Source organism: Podarcis bocagei (genome assembly GCF_964188305.1).
Source record: "Podarcis bocagei genome assembly, chromosome: 8".
In the NCBI taxonomy this organism is placed as follows: Eukaryota; Metazoa; Chordata; class Lepidosauria; order Squamata; family Lacertidae; genus Podarcis; species Podarcis bocagei.
Window position 1 is genome coordinate 32,159,645 of NC_138133.1, and position 27,275 is coordinate 32,186,919.

A 27,275-nucleotide genomic window follows, 5' to 3' on the forward strand; every position below is an offset into this window, starting at 1 on the left:
CGAGTGGGCCTGGCTATGCAAATCCGATTTGAAAAGCGGGCGGGAAATCTGAGTTTCGCGGGAGGCTCTTGGCGCGTAACCCTTCTCCCTTCCCTTCATTCATTGTCAGCGGCAGCCGCTGCCGCTGCTTCCTGGAGCCATTTTCCAGGCAGCCCCAGCGCGCGGCAGCGGCCGGGCTCCATCCGTGGCATCTGCCCGCCGCGCGGGCTCGCTCGCTCTCGCGACGCCGCCTCCGGCAGCCGCAGACCCCCCGCTACCCCCGGCCCGGACCATTTCGAGTCCGGCGCGGGCATCGAGCGGCGAAAGAGCCCGGCAGGCCGGGCGGGGGGCGGCGGCGGCGGCGACGGAGCAGCGCCAAGGGTGGGAGGAGACTCCGCTCCGGGCGCAGGCAGACCCACAAGGGGAAGGATGCGGAGGAGAGCACTGCAGCCGCACGCCCTCGGTGCTCGCCCGCCCTCGGCTCCCATGGACTCCGCGGCGGCGGCCTCCGCCGTCGCCGTCAGCTTCCCTGCTCGCTTCGCTCCCGCCGCTGCTTTCCTCCAGATCCGCAGCAGTTCCGGGGCATCCGCGCTGGGGGCGCCTTGGGTCTCCTCCTGCTTTCCCGGGGCGGCGGGCGGCGGGGCGGCGGGCGCCCGGCCCAGTCTCGTGGGCAGCGGCAGCGCCTTGTGCTGCACCCCGCACGGGCCCGCCGGACGGACCGTGTTGCTGCAGCCCGCCCTGGAAAGTGCAGGCCGACCCTCGGTAAATGCCTCCCTCCCTCCCCAATCTTGTGCATGTCTGGCGGGGCTCAGCCCTCCTCCCACACCGGGGGGTGGGAGAGGAAGCCCGCCTGCCTTGGATCGTTCTGTTTTGCTAGAAACTTTATTACTGTATTATGATTATTATTATTTCCTGGCCCCTCTTGGCGCAGGTTGGGTTCTTGTGGGCCGGGATTGTGGGGGGAGGGAAGCGATCAGAGTCTTCCCCACCCGGTGCAAAAAAACACGCAGGGGGGCCGCGGGTGCCGTTCCCTTGAGGAAGAGGGTCGCGGGGGGGAGGCGTCTGTTGCGCCCGTCTCCCCCCTCAATTTCTGGTGGCTGGAACAAAGAGAGCGTAGCAGAGGCCGGTGCTGCAAGCAGCGTGCTTGCCGGACTGGGACACCCGTAACATCGGATCGGGGTGCGCGGGGCACGGGACCTCGGCTCTTGTGTGCGGCTGCACTGGAGGGGGCGGCCGTGGGGAGGGGACGCGCCATCCGGCTGCCCACCGCCTTCCCTGGGGGCGGCGGGGGGTTCAGGGTCTGCCTCGGCAGCATGGCCGTGGGGGAAGGGGGAGGCTCTCTGTCCCGCTGGTCTCCTTTTCGCTTCACCCCCGGACTCGGCGGCGGTGACGTTTCGCACACGTGCGCCGAGGCCGCGTCTGTGACTGGGAGCCGGGCGAAGGAGGGAGAGGGAAGGAGGGGGGCGCGGAGCCGAGCGGGGGGAGGGGGACACACAAACGCGCGCGCACACACACACACGCTCCTTCTTCCTCTGGCCTGGGCAACCGCGCAGCGCAGCGCACACCCGGACACACAACAGCGCGCGTGTGCCCGGGTCTCTGCCTTCCTCCCTCTCTCGCACACGCGGCCCTTCCTGCTTCTCAACTCTGGGAGCTGCCGGGGGGCACCGCTAGGCTTGGAAATGCCCCTGCAGCAGGTAGGCTGGGGGAGGGGGGGCGTGTGGGCTCTTTGGGGGTGCGGTGGGGGGGTGCCGGGCACTTTCAGAACTGGCCGCCCGCTGAAGGAACTATGTTTCAGTCTCCCGGCAGAGTTTCTCAAAATTCAAGCACTGTCCTTTTCCTGGGGGGGCATTAAAGTTGGGTTGCTAGGTTATATTTAAACAGTACCCCCTCACTTCCCCCCTCACTTGCCCCTCGACTGGAATGACCGTGGGGTCACCCTCCCCGCCCCTGGATGCGGTGTTTTCCTTCCTGTGGCTGAGCTGAGTTGGGCCTCTGCCTGTCACTGGAGATGACTCCCTGAAAGTTGGGACGGTTCAAGTAACTGCTTCAGGCCACCGTTGCCTGTGTGCCGCTTCATGTTTGAAATGACTTCAGGGCTTGGGTGTGGGGTCAGGATGTGTGGGGTGAGCTTGGGTCAGTGCGGGGTTTCAAACTGAAACTTCCACTTGTCCTGTTTCCAACTCTTCTTCTCCCCCCCCCCTCCTTCCTGTTAAGTATAATTCGATTATAATTTCTTTACTGATAAGGTGGTGGAAGGGTGATCTCTGTGAGGAATGGAATGTTTTTCCCCCCTTTTAAGTTGGAAAAACCCTGTTGTGTTAGGCTTATAAACTGGGGGAATGTGGTTTGTAGGCTACAGAATAATTAAGTTACTGCACCCTCTCGACTTCTCTGAAGCTGTTCCTGGAGGCCTTTTTGTACCTGTTTGTTATAACCTATAAACTTTCCACAGGAGTTGGTAGTTCAGAAGCAAAATGAAGTTTGGATATACAAGTGGCAGTGGGGAGATAAGAGACAGGAATAGAACCCCATTTTTCTTCTTGCTGTGTAAGGAAATGTAGGCCTGCAAAATAGGACACAGCCATAAAATGGGGAATCTGCTAGGTGTGGTCTTCAACTTTGGGGCAGCCCTATTTTGGGCCTTCCTGGACCAGAAGGCCTTTTCTGTTACAGTTTGTTGAGTTTTGAGCCTTTCTATGGGTATTGTCAGGTAGCTAAGTAGACTTACACTGATAGGTTTGAAAAGAGTGCCTGACAGTATGTATGCATGCTTGTGGGAATGACCCTTCTTGCCCCAATCACCACGACATTGTTTTGATGATGTAGGATACCACACCACTTATTTTGTATGATCTAACATTTGAACCTTTCTTTTTTAGGCTGAGGCTTATACCCACGACATGACTGTTGCCTTGATCATCACTGTTTTGTTTTTTGTCTTGGCTGTTCGCTCAGTTGAGAAAAGGCCTATAGCCAACTGACAGGATTGGAGGGTAGGGGAAGAGAAAGAGAAAGACAACTGAAATTTCAGCTCCTTTTAAATAAAGTGAATGGTTCAATGTTTCTTCCCCTTATCAGCCTTCAAATCAGATTATTAAAATAATCAAACAAATGCCATCTCACCACTATGGCAATTCAGGGTTAAACATGCAGTAAGAATTAAAATGCATGTATGAATCACGTTAAAATGGCCTAATGGACACTTTCTGTAAATTGGAGAGTGTTAATATAAGCTTTTGTCATATGAAGCATGCTCTCTAAGGGATTTGGGATGGTGAGATAAGGCTTTAAATCTTGATGACATCAAGCCAGGCATCTGCCATAGTGCAGATATATTTCATGTACTACCAAATGGTATTGAATCTGGAAAACTGATCGCCCAATTGTCTTTCATAGTATTGGTCCCATAGAAACTCTGTCTGTCAAGTAGCAGATGATTACTTGTGTTGTGAAGAAAGCCTATTTGTAACATGATGGTTGTGTGGTTTTCAATGTGAAGAACAGTCTGTTCTTATTCCAGTGGTAGTGTCTACAAGTATAGATATTAGAATGATTTAACACATGTACAAATCCTTGTTCTACCACTAATTCTTCTCACAAATGGGTTATCTGTTGCTGAGAGCAGATTCTGTGATCTAGGCCCTTGCCCGTGGTGACTGGGCACTCCAGTACATCACACTAATTTAGGTGACATTTTAGAGAAGTAATTTAACAAAAACTTTACCTTCAACGACCCTTTTCTATGTCATCTGTTGGGGCATCTGCTTGGCAGAAGTTCTGGGGTCTCATATAGCTAATGTAGTGAAGGTTAATGATTTATCAACTAATATGAACTATAATATTATAGAATTATTTTTTCTGCCTTTTCTATATTGTGGTGGGCATTAAAGTCCACAGTGTATACAAGCAAAAAAAAGAGGACACCATAGTGTTTCTAGTGACAGTTTCTAGTTGATTTCGTGCTCTACAAATACACAGATTTTGGAAAGTAAGAATCTGAACTTATATGCCTGAAACAAACTATGGGCAAGTAGATGGTTGTATTCATATCACTTCCTGGATAGTGAAGTACAGTACTTGTACAAATAGGACATGCATTGGAATACACATTGAAAGAGGATACTATCTAACTGCATTGCTTTCACTGGGATGCTTATTTGTACCCGTGTTTTGGGTGCAGGTAGTCATGCCTATCTTCCTTCCTTCCTTCCTTCCTTCCTTTCTTTCTTTCTTTCTTTCTTTCTTTCTTTCTTTCTTTCTTTCTTTCTTTCTTTTAGAATCTGATTAGAGTTGGATCAGGACAAGGAACTACTATGATCCTGTGACAATTTCAGATTTTAAACTCTGAATAAACTAAATACAGGCATAGTTTGTAGTCTCTTAAATCAAGATATACATTTAGAGCTGTGCCAGCAGTTTGTATTCCTTTATAACTTGAAGCTTGCTGTGTAGTGGAAAAATGAATATTTGAGGCTATCTGCAATTACTGCTTAGGATGTTAAAAATCAGCTTTGCTAGACAGTTTCACACAATGTTACTAGTTTGTGGCATATCATGGGGGTGGGGGCAGAAGGAATTAAATCCCAAATTCTGCAAAGCCTTCCTTGCCTTGTTGCACAGTGAAAATGCTTGTAGCCCATCATGGAAGTGGCTATGGCTTGAATTAAACTAATACATAACTCATAAGAACCTAGAGAAAAGGGACATTTGGTTCTATCATGGCCTCTTACAGAATCTTTTAAGTAGGATTTCTGATCATCTCGGATAATTTCTATATAAATGGAAAAGTTAGATATAAGATCTGTGCCTAAGTGATTAAGATCTGAGAGCTGTGAAAGTTAATGATTAACAGTGCAATCCTAACAAATTCTTCTTAAAAGTACTATTTACTTCATTTGGGCTACTTCCAGGTAAGTGAGGCAAGATTGTGGCCTTTTATTCTTTAGGGCAGTTCAACCTAACCATAACCTCCCACATAAAAGTTTTCTGTGAGCAAGTAGGTCTCTCTTAGGTCTGTGATGCCCAAGATTATTGTTTCCAATAGTGGTTTGATGCTCTGGCAGAATTTGAGTTGTGGATTCCTAAGAACGGCAAGGTATGTTATGGCTTCTTAACTGTATGAGCACTCATATGTTAGTAGGTGTATTAGGATTGTGAAGTAGCCTATTTTAGAAAAACAACCCAAGCAAGGTAAGATGGGGATAAGACATAATCCATTCAAAGTAATAGAAATAAAATTCTGATAGCGATACTCTCCCCGATGCTTTTCAACATCTTTATGCGCCCCCTCACCCAGCTTGTCTGGAGTTTTGGGTTGGGCTGCCATCAGTATGCTGATGACACCCAACTATCTGTTGACGGATGGCCATCCTAACTCGGCCCCAGACACACACTGATCAGATGTTTGGAAGCTGTGGCTGGATGGTTACGTGGGAGCCAGCTGAAGTTAAATCCTTCGAAGACAGAGGTCCTTTGGCTGGGTCGGGACGATATGGGATTGTGGGGGCAACTCCCATCTCTTGCGGGGGCGCAATTAGTGCCAGCGCCATCCGTTAAGCGTTTGGGTGTAATCTTCGACACCTCCCTTTTCATGGAGGCGCAGATTGTAGCTATAACAAAGGCAGCACTTTTTCATCTCCGCCAAGCTAAGCAGTTGGCTCCTTACCTCTCTCGCCCTGACCTAGCCACTGTGATCCACGCGACAGTCACCTCTAGACTGGATTATTGTAACTCGCTCTATGTGGGGCTGCGCCTGAGACTGACCCAGAAACTCCAGTGGGTGCAGAATGCCGCGGCGAGACTCCTCACGGCGTCCTTGCTGTGAGATCACATTCACTTGGTGCTATACCAGCTGCACTGGCTCCCGGTGGAGTATACGGTCAGGTTTAAGGTGCTAGTTTTAACCTTCAAAGCCCTATACGGCTTACGACCCTCGTACCTATGGGACCGCCTCTCCTGGTATGTCTTCAAACAAAAACATCTTGAAGGTCCCAGGCCACAAAGAGGTTAGGCTGGCCTCAACCAGAGCCAGGGCTTTTTCGGTTGTAGCTCCGATCTGGTGGAACGCTCTGTCACAAGAGACTAGGGCCCTGCGGGACATGACATATTCCTGCAGGGCCTGCAAGACAGAGCTGTTCCACCAGGCCTTTGGTCAGGGCACAGCCTGACTCTCTCCTTTGGCAATCCGCACAGAACTTCTAACCCAATGGTTGTCATTAATTTGATTGGAATTAATTTTATAATGGAATGATTTTAGAATGTTTTATAGTTTTACTGTTGTTAGCCACTCTGAGCCCGGCTTTGGCTGGGGAGGGCGGGATATAAATAAAATTTATTATTATTATAGTGATGGAAGGTGCATTTGCTCTAAAATGGACAAGAAATCAAACAAGGGTTAAGTTGAGAGAAGCGGTTATAAAATACTGGCCCAGTTCAGAGAAAGCTAGTTGTGCCTTGTTTAAATTGATGGGACTTGTTAGATTGAAGTCCTGTACACACTTGTCTGGGTGTAAGCCCTGTCTGAGTCGACAGGCATAGGATTGCACTGTTCACCTGGGGATGATCTTGTGTATTGGGGTACACTGCCTGTGCAGCTTGCTGTCTTATCCTGCTCATGTTAACAAAAAGTAAAATCAGTGGTACTTTATTTGAATTAAATTTTCCTTTAGACTGGACCATTCGTATTTCTTAAAAGGTAAAGGGACCCCTGACCATTAGGTCCAGTCGTGGCCGACTCTGGGGTTGCGGCGCTCATCTCGCTTTACTGGCCGAGGGAGCCGGCGTACAGCTTCTAGGTCATGTGGCCAGCATGACTAAGCTGCTTCTGGCGAACCAGAGCAGCACACGGAAACGCTGTTTACCTTCCCGCCGGAGCGGTACCTATTTATCTACTTGCACTTTGATGTGCTTTCGAACTGCTAGGTTGGCAGGAGCAGGGACCAAGCAATGGGAGCTCACCCCGTCGCGGGGATTCGAACCGCCGACCTTCTGATTGGCAAGTCCTAGGCTCTGACCCACAGCGCCACCCGCATATTTCTTAAGTAGCGTCTTAAAGTGAAGTAGGTTTGAACTGATTTGGGGAATTGGACGCTGAGATATTTAGTGCTTTGAATGCTTTACTTTAAATTAGGGCTCTCTTTTTGGTCCTGATAAAGTGATTCTATGATTCAGATACCATCTACAGCAGGGCTAGCTGACATGTTGCCATCCAGATGTTGCTGAACTATAACTCCCATCAACTCTAACCATTGCCTATGAGGACAGGGGATAATTGATTTGGAGTTTGACAACATCTGGAAGGCACTGCATTGACTACCCTTCATCTGCAGGATGGTAAGTACTCCAATCTTTTTTAAGGCAGCTAATTGCTTTTAACAGATACATACTCCTGAGTCCTGTGGCCCATTGACGTTAGCTACAGGGAGTGTGGCTTAGTGCATGTCTGAAGTGACACACTGGGTTTGTTTCCAAATGGAAATGCATATCTCCCTCTACCCCTAAAATGGGTCTGGATTTCTAGGAAACTGGATATTACAAGTGAAATGATGGTGAAAAGCAGCAGCTAATGAGAGTATGTTTAAAAGATAAGCAACTCACCAAGGAGTGGCAGTGAATCCATTAGTAATTTTGGATTGTGAGAGGGATAGAAGCAGCATACAAATTGATCTTTTTTCAATATCTTCCTACCTGAACATTTAAACATTTAATACAATCTTGCAAAAAAAAAAAAGATGATTTTTTCTCTTGGGTAGGGGTTTGCATGTCATAGAGCTGTTCTACCGCCTGCATTTCAGGAGAGTTTAAAACACGCACAGAGAGAGAGAGAGTTTTTCATTCTTTTAGAATATAGCTGTCTGCAACAGCAAAAATGAAGCTTTTGGTGAATCACTTAAAACAGGCTTCCTCAACCTCAGTCCTCCAAATGTTTTTGACCTACAACTCCCATGATCCCTAGCTAGCAGGACCAGTGGTGAGGGATGATGGGAATTGTAGTCTCAAAACATCTGGAGGGCCGAGGTTGAGGAAGCCTGACTTTAAAAATCACCATTTACGACCTGATCGGCAAAGGTGATCTCTCTTTTTCTGTTTAAAATGCTGTTTATATGATCTGCTCTTTGAAATATTTAGGAGTGTCTCAAAGCACAATCTTACATCTTTAAAATGAAGGCTGCTTTTGCAAAGGACTTCGGCATTTAAAAAACAACAACCCACATGCTCTTCAACTGTAAAGCCATGATCAAGATAGTACTTTGGAGATTATTGCTGAGGGGAGGGTGGCAGTAAAGTTCTTGTTTCTGAAATATTCTCCACATTCAGAAACTCCACACCTGGATTGCTATGTTCTACCTCAGCTGTCGGAGGCAGCTGCTGGGAATCACAAGTGGCCAAAGTGCTATTGTGCTCAGGTCCTATTTGGCTGACCACTGTGAGAAAAGGATGATGGGCTGGATCAGGTCCACTGACCTGTCCTAGCAGGGCTCCTCTTAACATTCTTTTAAAAGGTTTATTGAAAGCATGAGACCATAATTTTTAGCATTTAGGCTTATTAGTATTGGAGCAGTTCTCATGTAAGCCAATCATTCAAGCTATGATCTTGAATGTTTGGGGGAAAGTGATGAAATCAGGAGTTTAGGAATATTTGTGTTTCTGGAAAGGAATATTCTGCTTTGATTGCTTTATATGGAAATAACTTGTCATTTGCAAAAGGGGTACTCCATTATGAACGTATTTAGCCTATGTCTGCTTCTCATGTTAGGTTTTGCACTCTTAAGTGGACTCCCAAATACAAAATACATGCATGCTGAATTACTGGTAGTTGTAAAGGCGTGTCTATGTATAATTCCCTTTTTTAATCTTGACAGCACACAGAAGCAAAATCTCCCATTAACTCTGGTTTCCCATTTAGTTCAGACCAAGAAACTATGGTTAAAAGCTTCAGAACAATGCAGGATATGGAGCAATGCTGTGAAGTTGGCTTCATACCCAGGCTTGTCAAAAAGTCATTAACCATGGTTTCCTGCTCCAGAAGGGCACCATGGTCAATGGTGCCAAAAGCTGCTGAGAAATCAACGGAAACCAACAGCTCACACTTAAATAAAACCAACTCCCATCGCCTTGCTATTTTTCTCCCCATAATTTTACCCTCCCCTTTGCTGGTATGCAATTTATGATAAGGGGAACTAAAGCTTCAAGGAACACTGTTAACTACGTTTTATTCATGAATTATGTTGGTGGCTGAAAAACATAGATGGAGTTCTGTGTGTTTTTCAAATAACTTGATTTACAGAAAGTGCTTAACCCTGCAATCCTATGCAAATTTATTTCTCAGTAGATGGGCATAAGATTATGATATAAAACTGTGAAACTTGCAATTTAGAATGAGGGTTTCCATATGAGTCATGCTAGTGCAGCTGCAAAGATTAGGTTACATGTTATTGGAAGTCACTGGTAACCATTCTGTACTTAAAATGGTTTCTGTGATATTTCAGAAGCCATTTCAGGTTATTTCAGAAGCCATTTCAGGTTGTTGTTTTTTGGGTTGCCACCTTATGGAAGATGTCAGCATCCAGCTGTCTTTTGCAAACTCCAGGTTAGCTTGTAATGACTGAAGTAGAAAAGTCAACAGGCTTAATACCCTTATTTATATGTTTACAGGTTAACTGTAAGACCAGGATCCAAAGAGCTCACTGGCCACCTTCAGATATCTGCCAAACTATAGTTTAGTGTGACTAGAACAAGCCTCAGCTGGCCTTGGGGACTTCTTTTCAACCAAGGAGACATTTGGGTCCTTTTGATTATGTTGCTCTTCAACCACAACATGTATCATCCCAACTGTGGTTATTATTAACTGATGAAAACACAGCACCTTTTAAAGTACATCATATATTTAAAGGTAAAGGGGCCCCTGCCCATTAGGTCCAGTCGTGACCAACTCTGGGGTTGTGGCGCTCATCTCGCTTTATTGGCCAAGGGAGCCGGCGTACAGCTTCCGGGTGAGGTGGCCAGCATGACTAAGCTGCTTCTGGCGATCCAGAGCAGCGCACGGAAACGCCGTTTACCTTCCCGCTGGAGCGGTTCCTATTTATCTACTTGCACTTTGGCATGCTAGGTTGGCAGAGCAGGGACCAAGCAACGGGAGCTCACCCCGTCACGGGGATTTGAACTGCCAACCTTCTGATTGGCAAGCCCTAGGCTCTGTGGCTTAGACCACAGCGTCACCCGTGTCCCATATCATATATTTAATTTGTGTGAAATATATATTGGCCTGAATTCTGTAGTTTGTTAACAGGTGGAGGGTGTTGGCCATTGTAGAAGGCATGGATGTCTCTAGGTACATGCTCACCTCAAGTAATTCTTGTAGTTTTCAACATCTGAATTGTTGCAGACCAAGATCTTTCAGGAAATAAGTGGCTGCTGAGATTGTGACTGCTGTGTACAAGACTTGCATATTTGCATTTTCAATTTGCAGCTGAAGGTGCTGTTTGAGTTATTATTAAATCTCTCCCCCCCCACACACACAGGCAGGTTGCAGCTCATCCATGGTTTACTTTTAAATTCTGTGTCCAATAACTATCAGAAAAAGAAGCCCACATAACAAAGCTGAAACCCTTTCAATCTTCCAATGCCTACCCCATCATATAAATCCAAATCTAACAGCCAGCTCAAAAGTTTTATGGCTTCTTCTGTAAGCGGCTGAAGATTGGTGCACTTCAAAGGAGACAAAATTACACAGTTGTGGAAACAACCCCTAAGAGTGTGCTGTACTGTTGTATACATACCTGAAACCAAAATGGACTGTGCCAATAAATATGAAGGGTGTATCTTTAGAATGGGGTGTGGATTTCCTTAAATTCTGCAGTAGTGGGCCAGTCATTCTCACAGCCCTTGCTTCGAGATATTTAAAGCTGGGGTGGGAACTGTGGCTCACCAGATGTTAATTGGACTACAACTCCCATTGGTCCCAACTGGCATGGCCAGCGGTTAGGGATGATGGGGGAGCTGTAGTCCACACACATCTGGGGAGTTGCAGATTTCAAAACCCTTTTCTAAATGCTCTCATTTTAATGGCGGTGCTCATGCCAATATATAAGTGGGTGCGTGATGGAAAGATGTGTTGAGTGTCAAATTAACTAGTGGGAAGAAGAAGAAGAGTTTGGATTTGATATCCTGCTTTATCACTACCCGAAGGAGTCTCAAAGCAGCTAACATTCTCCTTTCTCTTCCTCCCCCACAACAAACATTCTGTGAGGTGAGTGGGGCTGAGAGACTTCAGAGAAGTATGACTAGCCCAAGGTCACCCAGCAGCTGCATGTGGAGGAGCGGAGACGCGAACCCGGTTCACCAGATTACGATTTGCCACTCTTAACCACTACACCATGCTGGCTCTAGTGGGGGACCTATCTCTGAACTAACCTAACATGAACTATATTTCATAGTACATACTTTATAAGTAAGCTTAACTTTCATGGTGGTTCTTTGGAAATTTCCTGCTTGAGCATGTTTTCTGTTAGAATGCTGTTACAATGGATGCCTTCAGTTAAGTCAAGTGTTAGGGCTTTGCAGTAGAAGTGTTAATATAGCCCACAAAGACAGACGACTAAAGGGATGGCATCAGATTAATATGGTGACCGCAGAAGTATGTTAAGATATAAAGACAGACAAATCTTACCCAACACTAGGAATAGATTTTCAAGATCTTGGACACCAGCTTAGGTCTACAGGTCAACATTACAGTGGTACCTCGGGTTAAGAACTTAATTCATTCTGCAGGTCTGTTCTGAACCTGAAACTCTTCTTAACCTGAAGCACCACTTTAGCTAATGGGGCCTCCCACTGCTGCTGCGCCGCCACTGCACGATTTCTGTTCTTACCCTGAAGCAAAGTTCTTAACCTGAGGTAATATTTCTGGGTTAGCGGAGTCTGTAACCTGAAGCGTATGTAACCTGAAGTACCACTGTATTTCAACCAGATGTTTAAGGAACTGAACTTGATTCCATTTTCTTGCAAAGCATGTATTCTTCTCTGAGTTGTTGCTCCTTTTTTGCCCATATTTCTCAAAAAGTTTCATTTTTAGTGACTCAAAACATGGTGGCAAGTTTGGAGCTCGGATTTGTGGGAAAACTCTTAGTCCCCAAAGACTTAAGCATAAGATGACTGAAATGTTTTGGTGGTATTTCAAAGCTGTTCTCACCCCATCTATGGTTACCACCATAAAAAAAGGATTGAATTAGCAATGAGTCTCATTAGGCAATTTGACAAAGTTTACGGTGCCAAACCTCATATTGTCTGCATGTGTGTTGTGTTTGACAAATGTCGCCACTGTGGTAGTGAACTTTGCTACAGAGGTCCATGAAAATGTTAGTCTGTCTAATATTCTAGGTCAAATGAAAAACCTAGAATGTCTTACAACATTTGTTTCTAGCTAACAGCATTCAGTTAACCTGTGTTCATTGTGTATGTTGGCCATTTTTTTGGTTTTCTGACAAATTAAAATATCACGATTATAATAAAACGCAGGAAATAAATAAAATGCATACCACAGAATTGAATGGATAGAGTTGAGGCTACCATATAAAACTTGGCTTGTTTTAACATTAGTGAATATGGAGACATGGTGAACATAGATACTCTTCTATAACGGGATAATTTTACTTGGCAAAACAACTGTACTTGGATGATTTGGAAATACTGCTAAAGTCAGCCTCTACAGTTGTCACGATGCCCACAGAACTTTATCTGTAGCTGCCACATTAGAACTTCAAGCTATCTGCATGTAGGGGAAGCCTGGTGTGGTATACTAGGAAGTTATATATTTGGAAGAAGAGTTTAGCAGAAGCAACTTTAGGTTGTGTAGCAGAGCATCATTGAGGCAGACGATAAGTAACCCAGTTAGAATGCAACAATGGTGGGTTATTCGCTTAGCTGCTGAATCTTGTTTGTGATCCAGGGCAGACAGTTGAAGGACATAGGAAGGGTGAAAGCTGTCTTGCTATGGCACTAGGAAAGGAGGAGATAGTGAACTATTTGCTTCAGCTGCATAATGAGGAGGTGGGGAAAACTTTGTGATCGCAGTCTTTGTTTTGGGGGCCTCAGATCCTAGCCTCAAGATGTGCCAGTTGCATGAGACGTCTGCATATTCTTGAATTGCAGGGTTTGGACTAGATGATTCTCAGGGTCCCTTTATAGTTCTATGATTCTATGCAGGAATATGCAGGCTTTCAACTTGAAGCACTTGTGAGTTTCTGTGTTACAGAACACCATTAAGAGGGAGCCTTTGGGGGTGGGTGTCTGCAACAAAATAAAAGCATTCTACAATATATACAGGCACCTAAGAAGTTGAGAAAGATACATGGATTTCCTGGCTCACCTCCTGACTATAATAATTTCTAGGTCCTGTAAAGCACAACTTCATCTTATAAGGTTGATTTTGCTCTTTACGAGAACTCTGCTCTTTTGACAGGCAAAGCGAAGACTGGAACTGGGAGGAAGCGGACAGCAGTTTCTGGCTGAAGGACTAAGAACACCGAAGGGGAAAGGGAGAGCTGCAACTAGAAGTCCAGATAGTCCCAAAAGTAAGGAACATTTTTGGTTAAATGTGTTTCAAAGAGCTTCAAAGCCAATGCATTCAGTGTGTTCTCAGGTAGCATTTCATGGTTGTTTTCGGTCTGACTAAAATTATCAGCCCCTGTCTCACATTACAGTTTTGTTCTACCATGTATGCAGGATCAGGGGTGAGGAAGCTGTGGCTCCCCACATATGCTTATACTCCCTATCAGCCCCAGTGAGCATGGCCGGTGGCCAGGGTTGATGGGAGTTGTAGTCCAATCCAACTGTACAAGTCTGTGATTCTATCTCAAAGTATCTGGAGGGCCACAGGTACTGCTATTGAGATTAGATATTAGTCTTCTTCATGTGTTCTCTAGCTTGTGGAAAGTGAACATGTGAGGGTAGGGGATAGCAGATGAAAGTGAGCTAGTTTTATGCACATACATGTGGGTTGACTTTGCAATTGCCCTCCATGACTTGGAAGGAAATCTTCTGAAGTGGGGGCTTCTTGTCCCCTCATGTTCTAGAATTGTGGAAAATCAAGGTTATTGCCAACAAAGAAAGGCTTGACGTTCATCATGCATTGAGTGAGTTCTAGCCATTTGCCTCACTCCCTTGCTTTTGAGGTCTTCAGTAGGACTGTTGCTTGGAAACTGCCTAGTACAAGTAAGGGAACTTTTGTCTCCATCATAGACTGAGCCTTCTGAATAAACGTGCCCGCCATGTTGCTTCTGATTTATATGTGCAAATTATTTTGAATGTGAATGCAGATTTTTTTAAAAGCTGCTCTTGGGACTACAATGCAGGATACACACATTCAAAATAAATGCATAACATGTTAAGAGTTACATTGAATGTCACAACAGAGAGGTATCGGTCATAACTGGAGGGTGGTTTAACCAAGGCAACTGTTTTTAAAGCTTCTGTTAGCTTGTTATTTACAAGCTGGTGATGCACAGAATCACGAAGCACTTTCTACCTTTCTCTTACATGCAAAGCTATGCCTCCAGTTTATTCGCACTGTCTTTTCTTTATACAGTGGTGCCCCGCAAAACGAATGCCTCGCAAGACGGAAAACTCGCTAGACGAAAGAGTTTTCCGTTTTGGAGGTGCTTCGCAAAACAAATTTCCTATGGGCTTGCTTTGCAAGACGACAATGTCTTGCGAGTTCCTGCTGGTTTTTTTTTCCTCCCCCCCCCCTTTCCTAAGCCGCTAAGCTGCTTATCAGCTGATCCGATCAGCAGATAAGCCGCTAATAGCGCTAATCCGCTAATCCGTCAATGGGCTTGCTTCGCAAGACGAAAAAACCGCTAGACAAAGAGAATCACAGAACGAATTCTTTTCGTCTTGCGAGGCACCACTGTACAATAGATATGGCTTGAAAGTTAACATGTCTTGAGAAAAGCAATGGAAAAAGGTATTTGAGCCTAGCTACTCTGTGGATGTATAATGTTGAACTGGCTCTGAGTGGTCCCTGTACAATGCACACGATTACTCCCAATTACTCAGAAGTTTTAAAAAAGAGTTTTAACACCAACTTCACAATCATCATGAATTTATTTTTTCTTCAAGCTCCCAAATCCCCTTCAGAAAAGACGCGATACGATACATCGCTGGGTCTTCTCACCAAGAAGTTTGTTCAGCTTCTGAGCCAGTCCCCAGACGGTGTCGTAGATTTGAACAAAGCAGCAGAAGTCCTTAAGGTACAAAAAAGGAGGATTTATGACATCACCAATGTCCTGGAAGGCATTCACCTCATTAAAAAAAAATCCAAGAACAACATTCAGTGGATGTAAGTATCCTAGTGCTATATTCTTGTTGCCTACAGGACGGCCTTGCACTTTCACATTTCATTGTCACGAAAGTATTTTGTATGCTGAAGGGTAACGAGTTACTCCACTAAGCTTTACTCAGAGTAGGCCTACTGAAATCAATGAACACCGCTAAGTTAAATCTACTCTGAGTAAAACATGGTTGAATACCACCCAGGGAAATTTAATCCTGCCATTCATGGAGGTATCTTATGACGTGGTCTGACATTGTGTGTTTGGATTGGCTATAGTCAAGGCCACATATCACATGGAATCCATTGAGAAATGGTGGCTTGCAAACCACTGCCCATAATACTTAATCAGATGAATATTTTTTCAGAGGCAGCATCCCTCTGCTTCTCAGGTGCTGTGGACAAACCTAAAACATGTCTTGCTTATGAGCTGCTTGGAGTCTTCTGGCTACCAGTGGAGACAGACAACTGAATTCCGATGTGCCCAAAGTGATTCCGCTATCTTCTCATGGCTTACTCAAACATCTACAAATATTGTGTAGCACAGCCCTTTCCTTGATATTGTATTTTGGAGTGCGGTTGCTGGCATATTTTCACATTTCTTTAAAAAATAAAATAAAAGCAACTTCTCTGTATGTAGAAACTGGCATATTATGGGAAGTGAGCCCTCTACTCTCCTTATCCACTATCTTTCCTCGGCTGGGGACTTACTTGCCTAGGGAAAAAACAAATATATATATTTTGACTTGTAATTCAGAGCTACAGTCCAGAAAGGGATCAAATTTTGGATGTTTAAGCTTATGCTTAAATAATGCACATGAAGCATTTTGAGCTGTGGTCAGGGACAATTAGGGTCACATCCACACCATACATATGAAAAGCACATTTATACCACACAGTCATGGCTTCCCCCAAAGAATCATGGGAAATACAGTTTGCCTCCAGAGAGCCATTTTAGCACCCTTAACAAACTACAGTTCCCAGGATTCTTTGGGGGAAAGCCATGAGATGTCTATGCATGGTGCAGGCGTGATTTTAGACATCCCCAGCTCAAGTATACACGTTATACCGGCAGTACTGTTGAGAGAGAAACTCAATCAGTTCCTCTTGCATAGGAAGCATATGAAGGCAAGGGAACATCGTGGGATGTAGGAATGCAAGATGTTGCCTTCTCCCCCACGCCGTCCAGTAACAGTTTGCTTGTTCTGAAGCTTGAGCATAGCCTCAGTAGAAATTTGGTTTTAATACGGTGGTGGATATTTTGGGGTGAGCTTGGAAGAGTGGCTCACCCGACAGCTACATAATGAGTTCATGACTGAGTTGAAATTTGAACCAGAAGTTTCCAGTTCATAGCCATGTACTTCCCATTAAATGAGATGAACTTTAAATTTGATCCAGATATGGAGGTGGCGTACATTCAACTTGAGAATTTTGATACTTGATGGTATCGATCTCTTGGCAAAAAGATACTTTGCAGCACATGTGCATTTCTTATGTGCTTTGACTTAATTCTTCTAAAACGGAATATAATGGTTGGACTAAGAAATGAGAATCAATTTTTTTCTTAGTCTGAAACTCTTATAATGGGGTCCTGCTTGGACTTGGGTCCAAGTGGAGAAGCACCCAACTATCCACTACCCAAAGGTCCAGAAGAGGCTCTCTCCCACCCCCACCCCCACATTTCTTACTATATAATGAAATTGCAAGAATGTGATCATGCTATAGTTCACATGGCTGCACTGTTTATAGGAAAGTGGGAGGTGCTTCGGAGAGCATGTTGGCAAGCAGCTCTCTGAAGCACCTCCTACCCTCCTTTAAAGGGGTTTGGGAGTTGGGGTCAGCTATAAAGTGTGATGGGAAGGAAGTGTGCAGCTTGGGGGGCTGGGCTGGGTGTAAAGGAAGGAGGGCTTGGCCACGTGTGGGGTTGGGATAGGTGGGATTAGTTAGCAGAGCAAGCAGGTGCGGCAGCTCTTCGTTATTAATAACTATGTGAAAACACTGAATCTTAAAAGTAAACAACAAAAACAAATGGAACCAGAGAGCGTTTTCAAACATGCAGCAAGAGTCACTGCCACTAAAAGAAAGTTATGCCCAAAATGCCATTAGTAAATGGTGTTTTGTTATCTTTGCACATCAGGTAAGGCACACCATCCTTCCAGATGGAGGAATGAGATAATCATGGGTGGAATCTGGAAATCCCTCTGTATATGTATGGAATAAAGTGAAACAATGTTTTTAAAAAGAGTTCTTGTTAAGCCTCGCCTCTCGCCAGCTTGCTTTGATGTGCTAGTTTTTCAGACGATGTGGCTTGCCAAATTCTCAGCACTCAGCTTCTTCTGAACTGAGTAGTCACATCAAGTTTTAAGAGAAACTCTTGTCTCGTCTGGACCGGGGAACTTTAGGAATGCCTGTGAAGTGTCTGTTCACTTGTCTTGTAGGGGCTGCAGTCTATCGGACTTTGGGGGCATGTTGGCACACTGTCAAGGCTTGTCCAAGGAGGTGGCAGAACTCAACCAGGAAGAGCAAAAGTTGGACGAGTTGATAAAAAACTGCTCTCTTGACCTAAAGCTACTAAGAGAAGATTCTGAGAATCGGAGATATCCTTTTATATCAGATAGGCTGAACTCATTTGGGAAATCTTAACATTTCTCTAACGGCTAGGGCTAGTGGATTGTATTGGTGGTATTAATGATATACTGCAGCAGGCATGATGCTTACTTATAGCTATTCTGATAATTTTAAATCGCATGTAAGTAAGCAATTTTAAACTGTTTTCATTGTGTAACCTGCCATGGGACATTTGGGTGAAGGGTGGGCAATAAATAAATACCGTATTTTGCGCCCCATAAGACTCTCCAGCCCATAAGACGCACCTAGTTTTTTGGGGGGGAAATAAAGAAAAAAAAATTTATTTCCCCCCCCCCCCCAGGTGCGGGGCTGGAAGAACCAGGTCGGGGAACAGTGGGAAGGCACGCTCTGCCTCCCCGCTGTCCCCCGAGCTTGTGGGGCTGGCGATGGGGAGAAGTGCACCAGTCCCGGGAGGGCAGGCAGCTCTGTGCCGCCATCACGAGCGGGGCGGGACTTAGCGCCCCGCTCGGGATGGCGGCGTAGACCTGCCTGCAGTCCCGGGAGGGCAGGCAGCTCTGTGCCGCCATCCCGAGCGGGGCGGGACTTAGCGCCCCGCTCGGGATGGCGGCGTAGACCTGCCTGCAGTCCCGGACGGCAGGCAGCTCTGTGCCGCCATCCAGAGCGGGGCGGGACTTAGCGCCCCGCTCGGGATGGTGGCGCAGAGCTGCGCTGGTCCCAGGACCGCAGGCAGCTCTGCACGGCCACCTGGAGCGGGGCGGAGCTTAGCGCCCCGCTCCAGATGGCTGCGCAGAGCTGCGCTGGTCCCAGGACCGCAGGCAGCTCTGCACGGCCACCGGGAGCGGGGCGGAGCTTAGCGCCCCGCTCCGGATGGCTGCGCAGAGCTGCGCTGGTCTCAGGACCGCAGGCAGCTCTGCACGGCCACCGGGAGTGGGGCGGAGCTTCTCCCCCGGCTCCCGGTGGCCGGGCAGAGCTGCGCTGGTCCCAGGACCGCAGGCAGCTCTGCACGGCCACCGGGAGCGGGGCGGAGCTTAGCGCCCCGCTCCGGATGGCTGCGCAGAGCTGCGCTGGTCCCAGGACCGCAGGCAGCTCTGCACGGCCACCGGGAGCGGGGCGGAGCTTCTCCCCCGGCTCCCGGTGGCCGGGCAGAGCTGCGCTGGTCCCAGGACCGCAGGCAGCTCTGCACGGCCACGGGAGCGGGGCGGAGCTTAGCGCCCCGCTCCGGATGGCTGCGCAGAGCTGCGCTGGTCCCAGGACCGCAGGCAGCTCTGCACGGCCACCGGGAGCGGGGCGGAGCTTCTCCCCCGGCTCCCGGTGGCCGCGCAGAGCTGCGCTGGTCCCGGGACTGCAGGCAGCTCTGCGCAACCCTCGGAGCCGGTCTCCCTAGGGTTGTGCAGAGCTTCCTGAAGCCTGGAGAGCGAGAGGGGTCGGTGCGCACCGACCCCCCTCGCTCTCCAGGCTTCAGCGAAAGCCTGCATTCGCCCCATAAGACGCAGGCACATTTCCCCTTCATTTTTGGAGGGGAAAAAGTGCGTCTTATGGGGCGAAAAATACGGTAAATTATAATAATAATATTTTTCAAACTGGGACTAATGTTCTGCAGTAGCAGCTAACTTCAACACTGTTTGGATTCTAGTTAATACAAGACTGATTTGTTGGTGTAATTTCTAAAAACCCTACAAATTATTTCATAATAAAAAAATGTGAAGTATAGTCAAGAAATCTCAACAGATCGTTTCCTCGCTTTGTCTAACTTCAGGGCTGTTTCAGTTTCATTCTTATTTATTTTTTAAATTTAGTATTAGAAGTGGGGGGAGAGCAGCTAATGGTAGCCTTGATGGGGGAACAGTGTAAGAATATTTACTTCAGTGTGCTGATACATGTGACTGAAGGCTGCTGCTGAACAATTCTTTAACAAAGTTTACATTAGCTTATGTTAGATACGAAGACATTCAGGAAATAAGTAGCCTTAAAGACCAAACTGTCATACTTGTGAAAGCTCCTCCAGAAACAAAACTTGAAGTGCCTGACCCAATAGAGGTAAGAATAAAATGCTTATGGTTTTTCTTCTGTAAGTCAATCTTACACAATGTGTAACATTGGCAGTGGTCTTATACCATATTTATGCATAAGCTTTACTGAATGGGATCATTTTTCTATATGGCAATAAAAATGCTAATGGGCAGTCTTCTAATTTTTTGGTTTCTGGAACCTGGGAGATCATTCTTCTATGCCTCTCTTTCCTTCTGACTACTTGATCTTGGTTAATGCTGTCTCATTCATCTTTTTTTGCTCATTCTGTTCCCTGATAAGTTGGTCTGCTACCACCCCCTCTGATTATTTCACTCATGGTAGTGTTTGTGCCTTGTGTCTTGCTGTTTCTTACACTGACTTTCCACCCTGCACTTCTTTCTCAATCTAATTTGATTTTTTTAAAAAAAATTATTGGCTTTTCCACCTTCTAAGACAGCAATGAGGAACCCCTGGCCCGCCAAGCCTCCCAGTTTGGTCCACCAGGCCATTTTGGGCAGGCCACACCCACCTGCCATTAACATTCATTTATTTTTCATTCACCATTTTACTGGTATGCTGCTTTTCCACAAAAAGAATCAAAGTCGCTTACAGCAAAAGGGGGGGGGGGGAGAGTACCGTAACACTTCAAAATCAACCATTGCAAGAACCGCTGCAATACCCCTCTAAGAAGGCTTCAGCTAGGCAATTTGGAATGGGCAGCAAGCAGAGGGGTGCTGTGGGTGCCGTGTTCCCAGGACCAATTTTGAGAGGGGGTGCAAACAGGCGCCCCCACAGCAGGCTCCTTCCTTAGAACCTGACTCCATGCCAGAAGGAGCTGCACTTAGACTGCGGCGCTTGTGCCTGGCGCAGCTCTGCGGAGCCCAGGTCAGGCCTGACCTGGGGAAGGAGAGCAGGTGAGTGGGCAGCAGCACTGCTGCCCACCATCCTCGGCCACTGCAGCAGCTCTACTACCAAGTCACTTCTGACCCGGCGACGGAGAGCTGGAGAATCGGTGGCAATGCTGCTGCCCACCCTCCTGAGCTGCGAGGCATCTCTGCCACGTCAGACCATAACAGGAGGAGAGTGGGCAGCAGCTTCCCCGCCCCTCTCCTAACCCTGAAGGGCGCACTCTGCGGGCATATGCTCTGCTGCTGGCTTGTTTAGCATTAGCAGTATATTTGGATGGACCAATTCTCTATTGGTTTGTAAGTTTTCAACCTATGCAGGGCTTTTCCTTAGGCTAAGCTACCATCTTATACATACTTTACTAGAAGTAAATCCTGGTGAGGTTAGTAGGATTTACTTCTGCGTAGGGATACACAGACTTGCACTGTTAGTATATTAAGAGTGAAATGGATAGTGAGGTTGCATATGAAGTACTTAAATATGTTGTCCTGAGACAAAGGTTGATGTTTAGGAAGAGAATGTGCCATCTACTTATTCCTTACGCATGATTTTTATATCATTTGTAAATGAATAGCAGTCTCACCTGCATGATTAAATGTGCACAGACCCTTGCAGAAACATGTTACTCTTCCACACAAAACTGACTTTGATTAGCACCCTGGACCTTATAAAAATGAACCATAAATCTCCAGTAGCTGCTTGTAGCATTTTGTTGGCAGAAGACATATTGAAAATGGGGATATTTTGTCTTTGCAGAATAAGCTGATACACTTATCTAGTACCCAGGGGCCTATTGAAGTTTACTTGTGTCCAGAAGAAACAGATTACCACAGTCCAATGAAAACGCAAGATCAGGATCATAATGGAAATATATCAAGGAATGTTTCCAAAGGTAACATTTTACCTTTTAAAATTGTATTGACCAAGTATAATTAAAGGGAAAGCGTAATTCAGTCTGTTCAGTTAATAAATGATGTGCTGAATGCTAGATTTCTTTAGACTAAAGGAAGAATGAATGCTACGGCGGGGGGGGGGGGATGTACCTTCCCCTTCTACGTTGTCATACTTTATTCAGAATATCGCCTTGATTGTAAGTACTTCCATGCCCTGAGCTTGCCATCTGGGTTGGTGGATGTGGAAAATCCCGGACCATAAACTAATTCTGCTGTGCATGTACACTCATGCATGTACAGGTTAAGGCTATCACTATGAGCTGTCTATTTATGCATGATAGGTAATGTCATTTATGAATTATCTCTTGTCACTTAAAAGTGGTGGCTGACTATTTTTGTCTATTGTAAGAGACATGCTCTGTCAAGTTCCAAAACTTTTGTGATGCTCAGAGCATGTGAGGCAGAGCAAAAAAGGGAAAGAGGGTAGATGAGTCTTCCATAGCTCAGAAGGTGGCTTTTGGCTGGTGGGACAGGAAGGAAGGTATTGTCACTACTTGCATTTGCCACAAGTTGCAGCCGTTGCTTCATCGAGAGCCAGGCAACTATCTACTGGGTCTGCTCTTACCAGCTCTTCATAGCTGTCAACGTTTTCCTTTTTTTAAGGGAAATTCCCTTATTCCAAATAGGATTCCTCGCAAGAAAAGGGAAAAGTTGACAGCAATGCCGCTCTTCCCAGGACAGGTTACAAGAATGTAAACATGCAGTATTAAAAGCAGCCAACACAATTTAAAATCAGAAGAATGCTTCTCCTGCTACAACCCTCCTGTCTTCTTAGCAGGATGGAGAACCAGTGTGTGGGGAGATGATGTCCATATGTTGCAAGAGGGGGAGAGTTAAGGGCTAAAGACCTCCCCACCATCACCTGGGTGTATCTTGCCAATAAAATGTCATCCCTATTTGGGAAGGCATTCTTTTTGCAGCAATTACTCCAAATAGCTGCTGGTTGAAAAAGATAGTGTTAACTTTAGCTGTGTCTGTTGACGTTTGCCTTGTCCTTGCTTTCAGTTTTAGCCTGGCTGCTTTACGTACAACCATCCTCTGATAACTTTATTTTCATTTATCTCCAGAATAATTGTTATTTGGTTGTTTTGGGTCCACCTCTTGGCCACTAAGATATAAGGCTGTGTGTGTAACATTCAGCATTGAGAAATGAAACTTCTTTCTTTTTATAAAAGGTCACATGAGACTTGGTATTGTATCCAATGGTAGTTCTACTCAGAGTAGACCCATGGAAATTTAAGGACACGGCTGACTTGGTTTCATTCATTTCAGTAGGACTACTTTGAACAAATACAGCCTTAAAAACCCATTTGTTACACTAGCATGGCCAAAAGACCAAATAGCTGTGCTGACTTCTCCAGTGGCATTTTGAGATGAACTCTGCACCTGATAGAAGCAACCGCCAGGAATTATTCCCACACCCCAGAGATCACAATTTTGTGCACCCCTGCTCATGTGTTAAAGGTCACCCCTGTTCCGCACTGAACACAGCCAAAGGGAGGGAAAGACTTGTATCCCAATCATTCTGATGCATTCTTATTGCTCAGAGCAACCTACCCACTTTCTAAATTGTTTTGTCTACCAAGATAAGCTGTGTAGAGACAGCAACAATAGACTTTGAAGGGAAGGGCTGAGTGGGAAGGGGAGGTGGGGAAACATTGACATGCATTAATATTGTAAAATCGTGTGTGCAACCCTCTTACACGTTTTAAAAAAATAATGCTATTTCTTGAAACAGATTTGATTTCTGATAACTCGGGAAGTCTTGACTGTTCAGTAACTACAGCAACCATCTCCCCATTGGCCTCTCCAACCAACCTTCTGCAGCAGACAGAGGACCAAATTGCATCAGGTTTTGAAGGGCCATTTGTAAGCTTGCTGCCGCCTCTACTTCATGAGGACTATTTGATCAGTCTTGGCGAAGAGGAGGGTATCAGTGACCTCTTTGATTCTTATGATTTTGAAAAATTGCCAGCATTGGTAGATGAATTTTTATGCAGCTGATTATCCCTTGTGTCTCTTTTCCCCCCTCTTTCTCTCTGCACCCCCCCACATATTTTTAAAATGAAACCAGAGTACCTGCTGTCATTCCATGTTCTCTGTTCTCTTACCTCTTAATCCTTGTCCCATTTCAATATCATAATTTGGAATGCTTGATATTTGGGGGAAAATAATTCTAGAATAGTGCAAACACAGAACTGCAGACTTTCTCATCAGAGTTACCTCAATCCCACGTTCTGGTAGCTACTGGTTTTAGCAAAGTATAGAAGGATGAAATCTGAAATGGAGGAATGATTATACTTTCTTGTGTCTACAAGCTTTGTGAAGGGCTGAAGAACAGTTTTAGTCACACATAGCAATTATTCCTTTATATTTCAAACTGTGCCTTCCGTAGAGTGTGTGTCTTGAGTCTTTGGTTTGTATGTTCCGTCATAGTAATTGCAAAAAAAGTGCAAAATACACAAAGATGTGAGATGGACGTCTTCCAAAGCTTTTGTGGAATGTTTGAAATCTTCTCCATGTCTCTATCTTGGAGGAGTTTTTATATAAAAATGTATTGCAGTTCTAAATAAAACAAACTAATGGTGGCCCAAGTCCAACACAGCATACCTGGGACAGCCAGGATCACACCCCTAACTAACCTTTTGAAAACTGAAGTTCTGTAGACCAGCTGTTTAACAGAGAGAGGAGGAGAGTGGACAGGGTAAATTCAATCCAGCTCCTTGGTCTCCCTCCTGGACAGTCAGTCGATGGGATTTCACTACCCCCAAAGAGCTACACGCGCACATCCCCATGTGTTGGACAAGGCTGGGAATTGTACACATTTTTGTGAAGTTGTCCACCCACTTTTTTGAATACTTGTGTGGAAATCTGCTTCCACGTGCCTGTAACCTTTAGCTGGATCAGGGTGACCACTTTGCCATAGGAACTAGAAATTTAAAAATTCTATACGTGAGGAAGTCACTTGTTAAATATAAAATAAAAACACACATGTTAAGTTTCATGGTCCGCAGTGTGCAATAGAACTGGTACGTAAACATTTTGTGGTACGAAGTGGGGCTTTGTGTTAAGTGCCTACTAGAGTTGCACTGTGGGCTTCTTCCTGTAAGGGATACTATTTATGCCAAGCTTCACTTATTCAGAACACTGTGTTTATTTTAGTGGATTAGTTGCCTCTGCTTCCAATTTTGGGAGTTGATACAAAGCTGACATTTCACCCAAAGTGTAAATAACATACCTGTCAGTACTCTCTGTAGTGAATTTTAATTTATAACACTTTGCTGGTTTAGGGTATGTGTTCTGAAACTAATACCATTCATACATCTTACACACAGTTGTGTAAAATGTTGCCACTTTAGATGAATTAGCAGTTTGTATTTTTTCTATCTGATGATTAATAAATTAGTAGAATGTTTGTTTTAAATATATATGTGCGGATTTTCTGGTACCACTGATATGCTGCTATAAACACTCACAATTTAAATGGCTGAGTAACAGTATGAAAGCTGTATGAGTGAGCCTTGGAATATAATTGTGTGAAAAAGGCAACACATTAAGAACTGTTAAACAGTGTTAAGTGTGTTTGTGTACAAACATGTGCATAGTTATTCCATTGATTATTTAAGTTGTATGTTCTTAAACTTTAGTCATCTAACAGTTTTGTACAATAGGAATGAATTTGTAAAACCTGCCAGAATATTTTATAGCTGGTTTGTAATTTCTTGAAAAATCTTACTGTGGGTCTGTAAATAAAATAGAGTATTTAAAGTTTGTCTTGTGGAGAAAAAGTAAAAGCGCTGTGAGCATGAACACTTTGGTGGTATGAAGGGGATCTCTGTGGGTAGAATGAAAAAAGGGGGACTCTAATGTTGTATGCTGTTTTGTACAATTTACATACTTCCCCAATGTGTGAGCAAAATACTAACCTTAATATACCTTTGAATAGTATGCTAGTTCTACAAATCTGTAAAATAATGTAAAAACAAAACAACCAAACAGCTTTGCATTTATAAAGATAACCTGTTCTAGCTGTGATATTGACTCTTCAAATGTATGTACCTGACAGATTTTTTTAATGGTAATCAATAAAGCTTTATATCGGTATATAAATTCTTCAGCATTATGGTTACATTTCCTCCCCAGCTACAGCAATGGCTTTGGCAAAGCATTGTATACCAGGGAAGGTATCTTCAGGAGCCGTGAGCAAAATGTACCATAGCTGCACAGTGGTTGGACTGCCCTGCTTTCCTAACACGAAAAAGAAACTGACTGGGTATAAACTGGGGCTGCTCATGGTTGTTTAATGGTATGAATAACAGTAATCATCTCAAGGTGTTGTACAATAAAAACAGCAACATACAGTTAAAAACACAAAAAGCAATACATTTAAACAAAACTCAGCAACGCAAAATACATACTCATTTCCCATTTATCCAGCCAGGAAAGTATTCAAGCAAAAGTGTCTTCAGTCATTCTCTTTCACAGAACAGGCAGCCACCCACCCTAAAAACCCTGCTCTTGAGCTACTGTGGCTCCTACGATTTTTGGAGTCCTGCAAACTAGGGATCAGGGGCTTTTCCAGGTAGTTTAGGGTCTTATGCTAGTACAGCATCCAAGAAGAAGAGCAGCCAGTGCAAAACTTAAAAGAAAGGTATGTGCTAGTGGTAGTTTGTCTCCCACAAGCAACAGCTGCTGTGTTTTGCACCACCTGTAGACTTCAGTTCAATACCAAATCTGAGGAACAAGGCAGAATGAGTCCCAAAGTTGGGTCTGAAGACTGATTGAAATGGGGCTAGATAATCAAGATTCCTCCAGGAATGCCTGCAGGTTTGCCATGAGCCTCTCAAATACTTTGACCAAAAGATTATTTGCAACAGGATGGTAGTTGTTAAATACCATAAAATCCAGGGTAGCTTTCCCCCCACAAATGGCTGTTGCCACCTCTGTGTGCAGAGATGCATTCATCAAGCCCTGCCTAGCTTTAATAAGCTGTGAAAGGCAAGGGTCCAAAACGGCCTGTCTGTCCTGTAACAGATTTCTCAAAATAGAAGCAATGAAATAGGTCCCTTTCTCTGCCTTTATTTCATAAAATCTATGCACTCTGTGGTGATTGTAAAAAAAACAACCTTCAAGGCAGTTACAAAAAAAGGAAAAATTCACAATGAATGTTAGAATGATGTTGGATAGAAACTAAGTGGTCTATAGCTGTAATGTTATAAGGGAATACGAGAAAATGGATGATTAATAGGTAAAAATCCAATGTTACAATATTTTAAGATTGAAGACTAGGATAAACAAAGAGGGGAGGGATTTGCTGAACTAACTATCTGAACAGGAATACAGAAAAGGGAGGCATGAGGAGGTCCGGGAAATAAGCAAATGAAAGATAAGTCATTGAAAGAGCGAATTGTTTTTTAACTATTTTTATTTTGTATTTTTCTTTTTAAATTTTGTAATATTTTGAAAATTTCAATAAATATCTTTTTTTTAAAAAAGGAAAAAATCAC

General features: G+C 44.8%; 1 protein-coding gene across 3 annotated transcripts; it reads left to right on the plus strand.

Annotated features, from left to right (window-relative positions):
• Window positions 1-25,878, plus strand: E2F3 (E2F transcription factor 3). Of its 3 annotated transcripts, none has more exons than XM_081206421.1 (7): window positions 1-741; window positions 13,442-13,553; window positions 15,100-15,319; window positions 17,749-17,907; window positions 19,822-19,936; window positions 21,572-21,707; window positions 23,507-25,878. In XM_081206421.1, the coding sequence occupies exons 1-7, from the start codon at window positions 16-18 to the stop codon at window positions 23,770-23,772; spliced, it is 1,734 nt and encodes a 577-aa protein (XP_081062547.1). In that variant the 5' UTR covers window positions 1-15; the 3' UTR covers window positions 23,773-25,878. The 3 variants fall into 3 exon arrangements, with proteins under 3 accessions (XP_081062547.1, XP_081062548.1, XP_081062549.1); XM_081206422.1 differs by lacking the exon at window positions 1-741 and adding an exon at window positions 1,448-1,676; XM_081206423.1 differs by lacking the exon at window positions 1-741 and adding an exon at window positions 12,893-13,029.
• The last annotated feature ends 1,397 nt before the right edge of the window (window positions 25,879-27,275 follow it).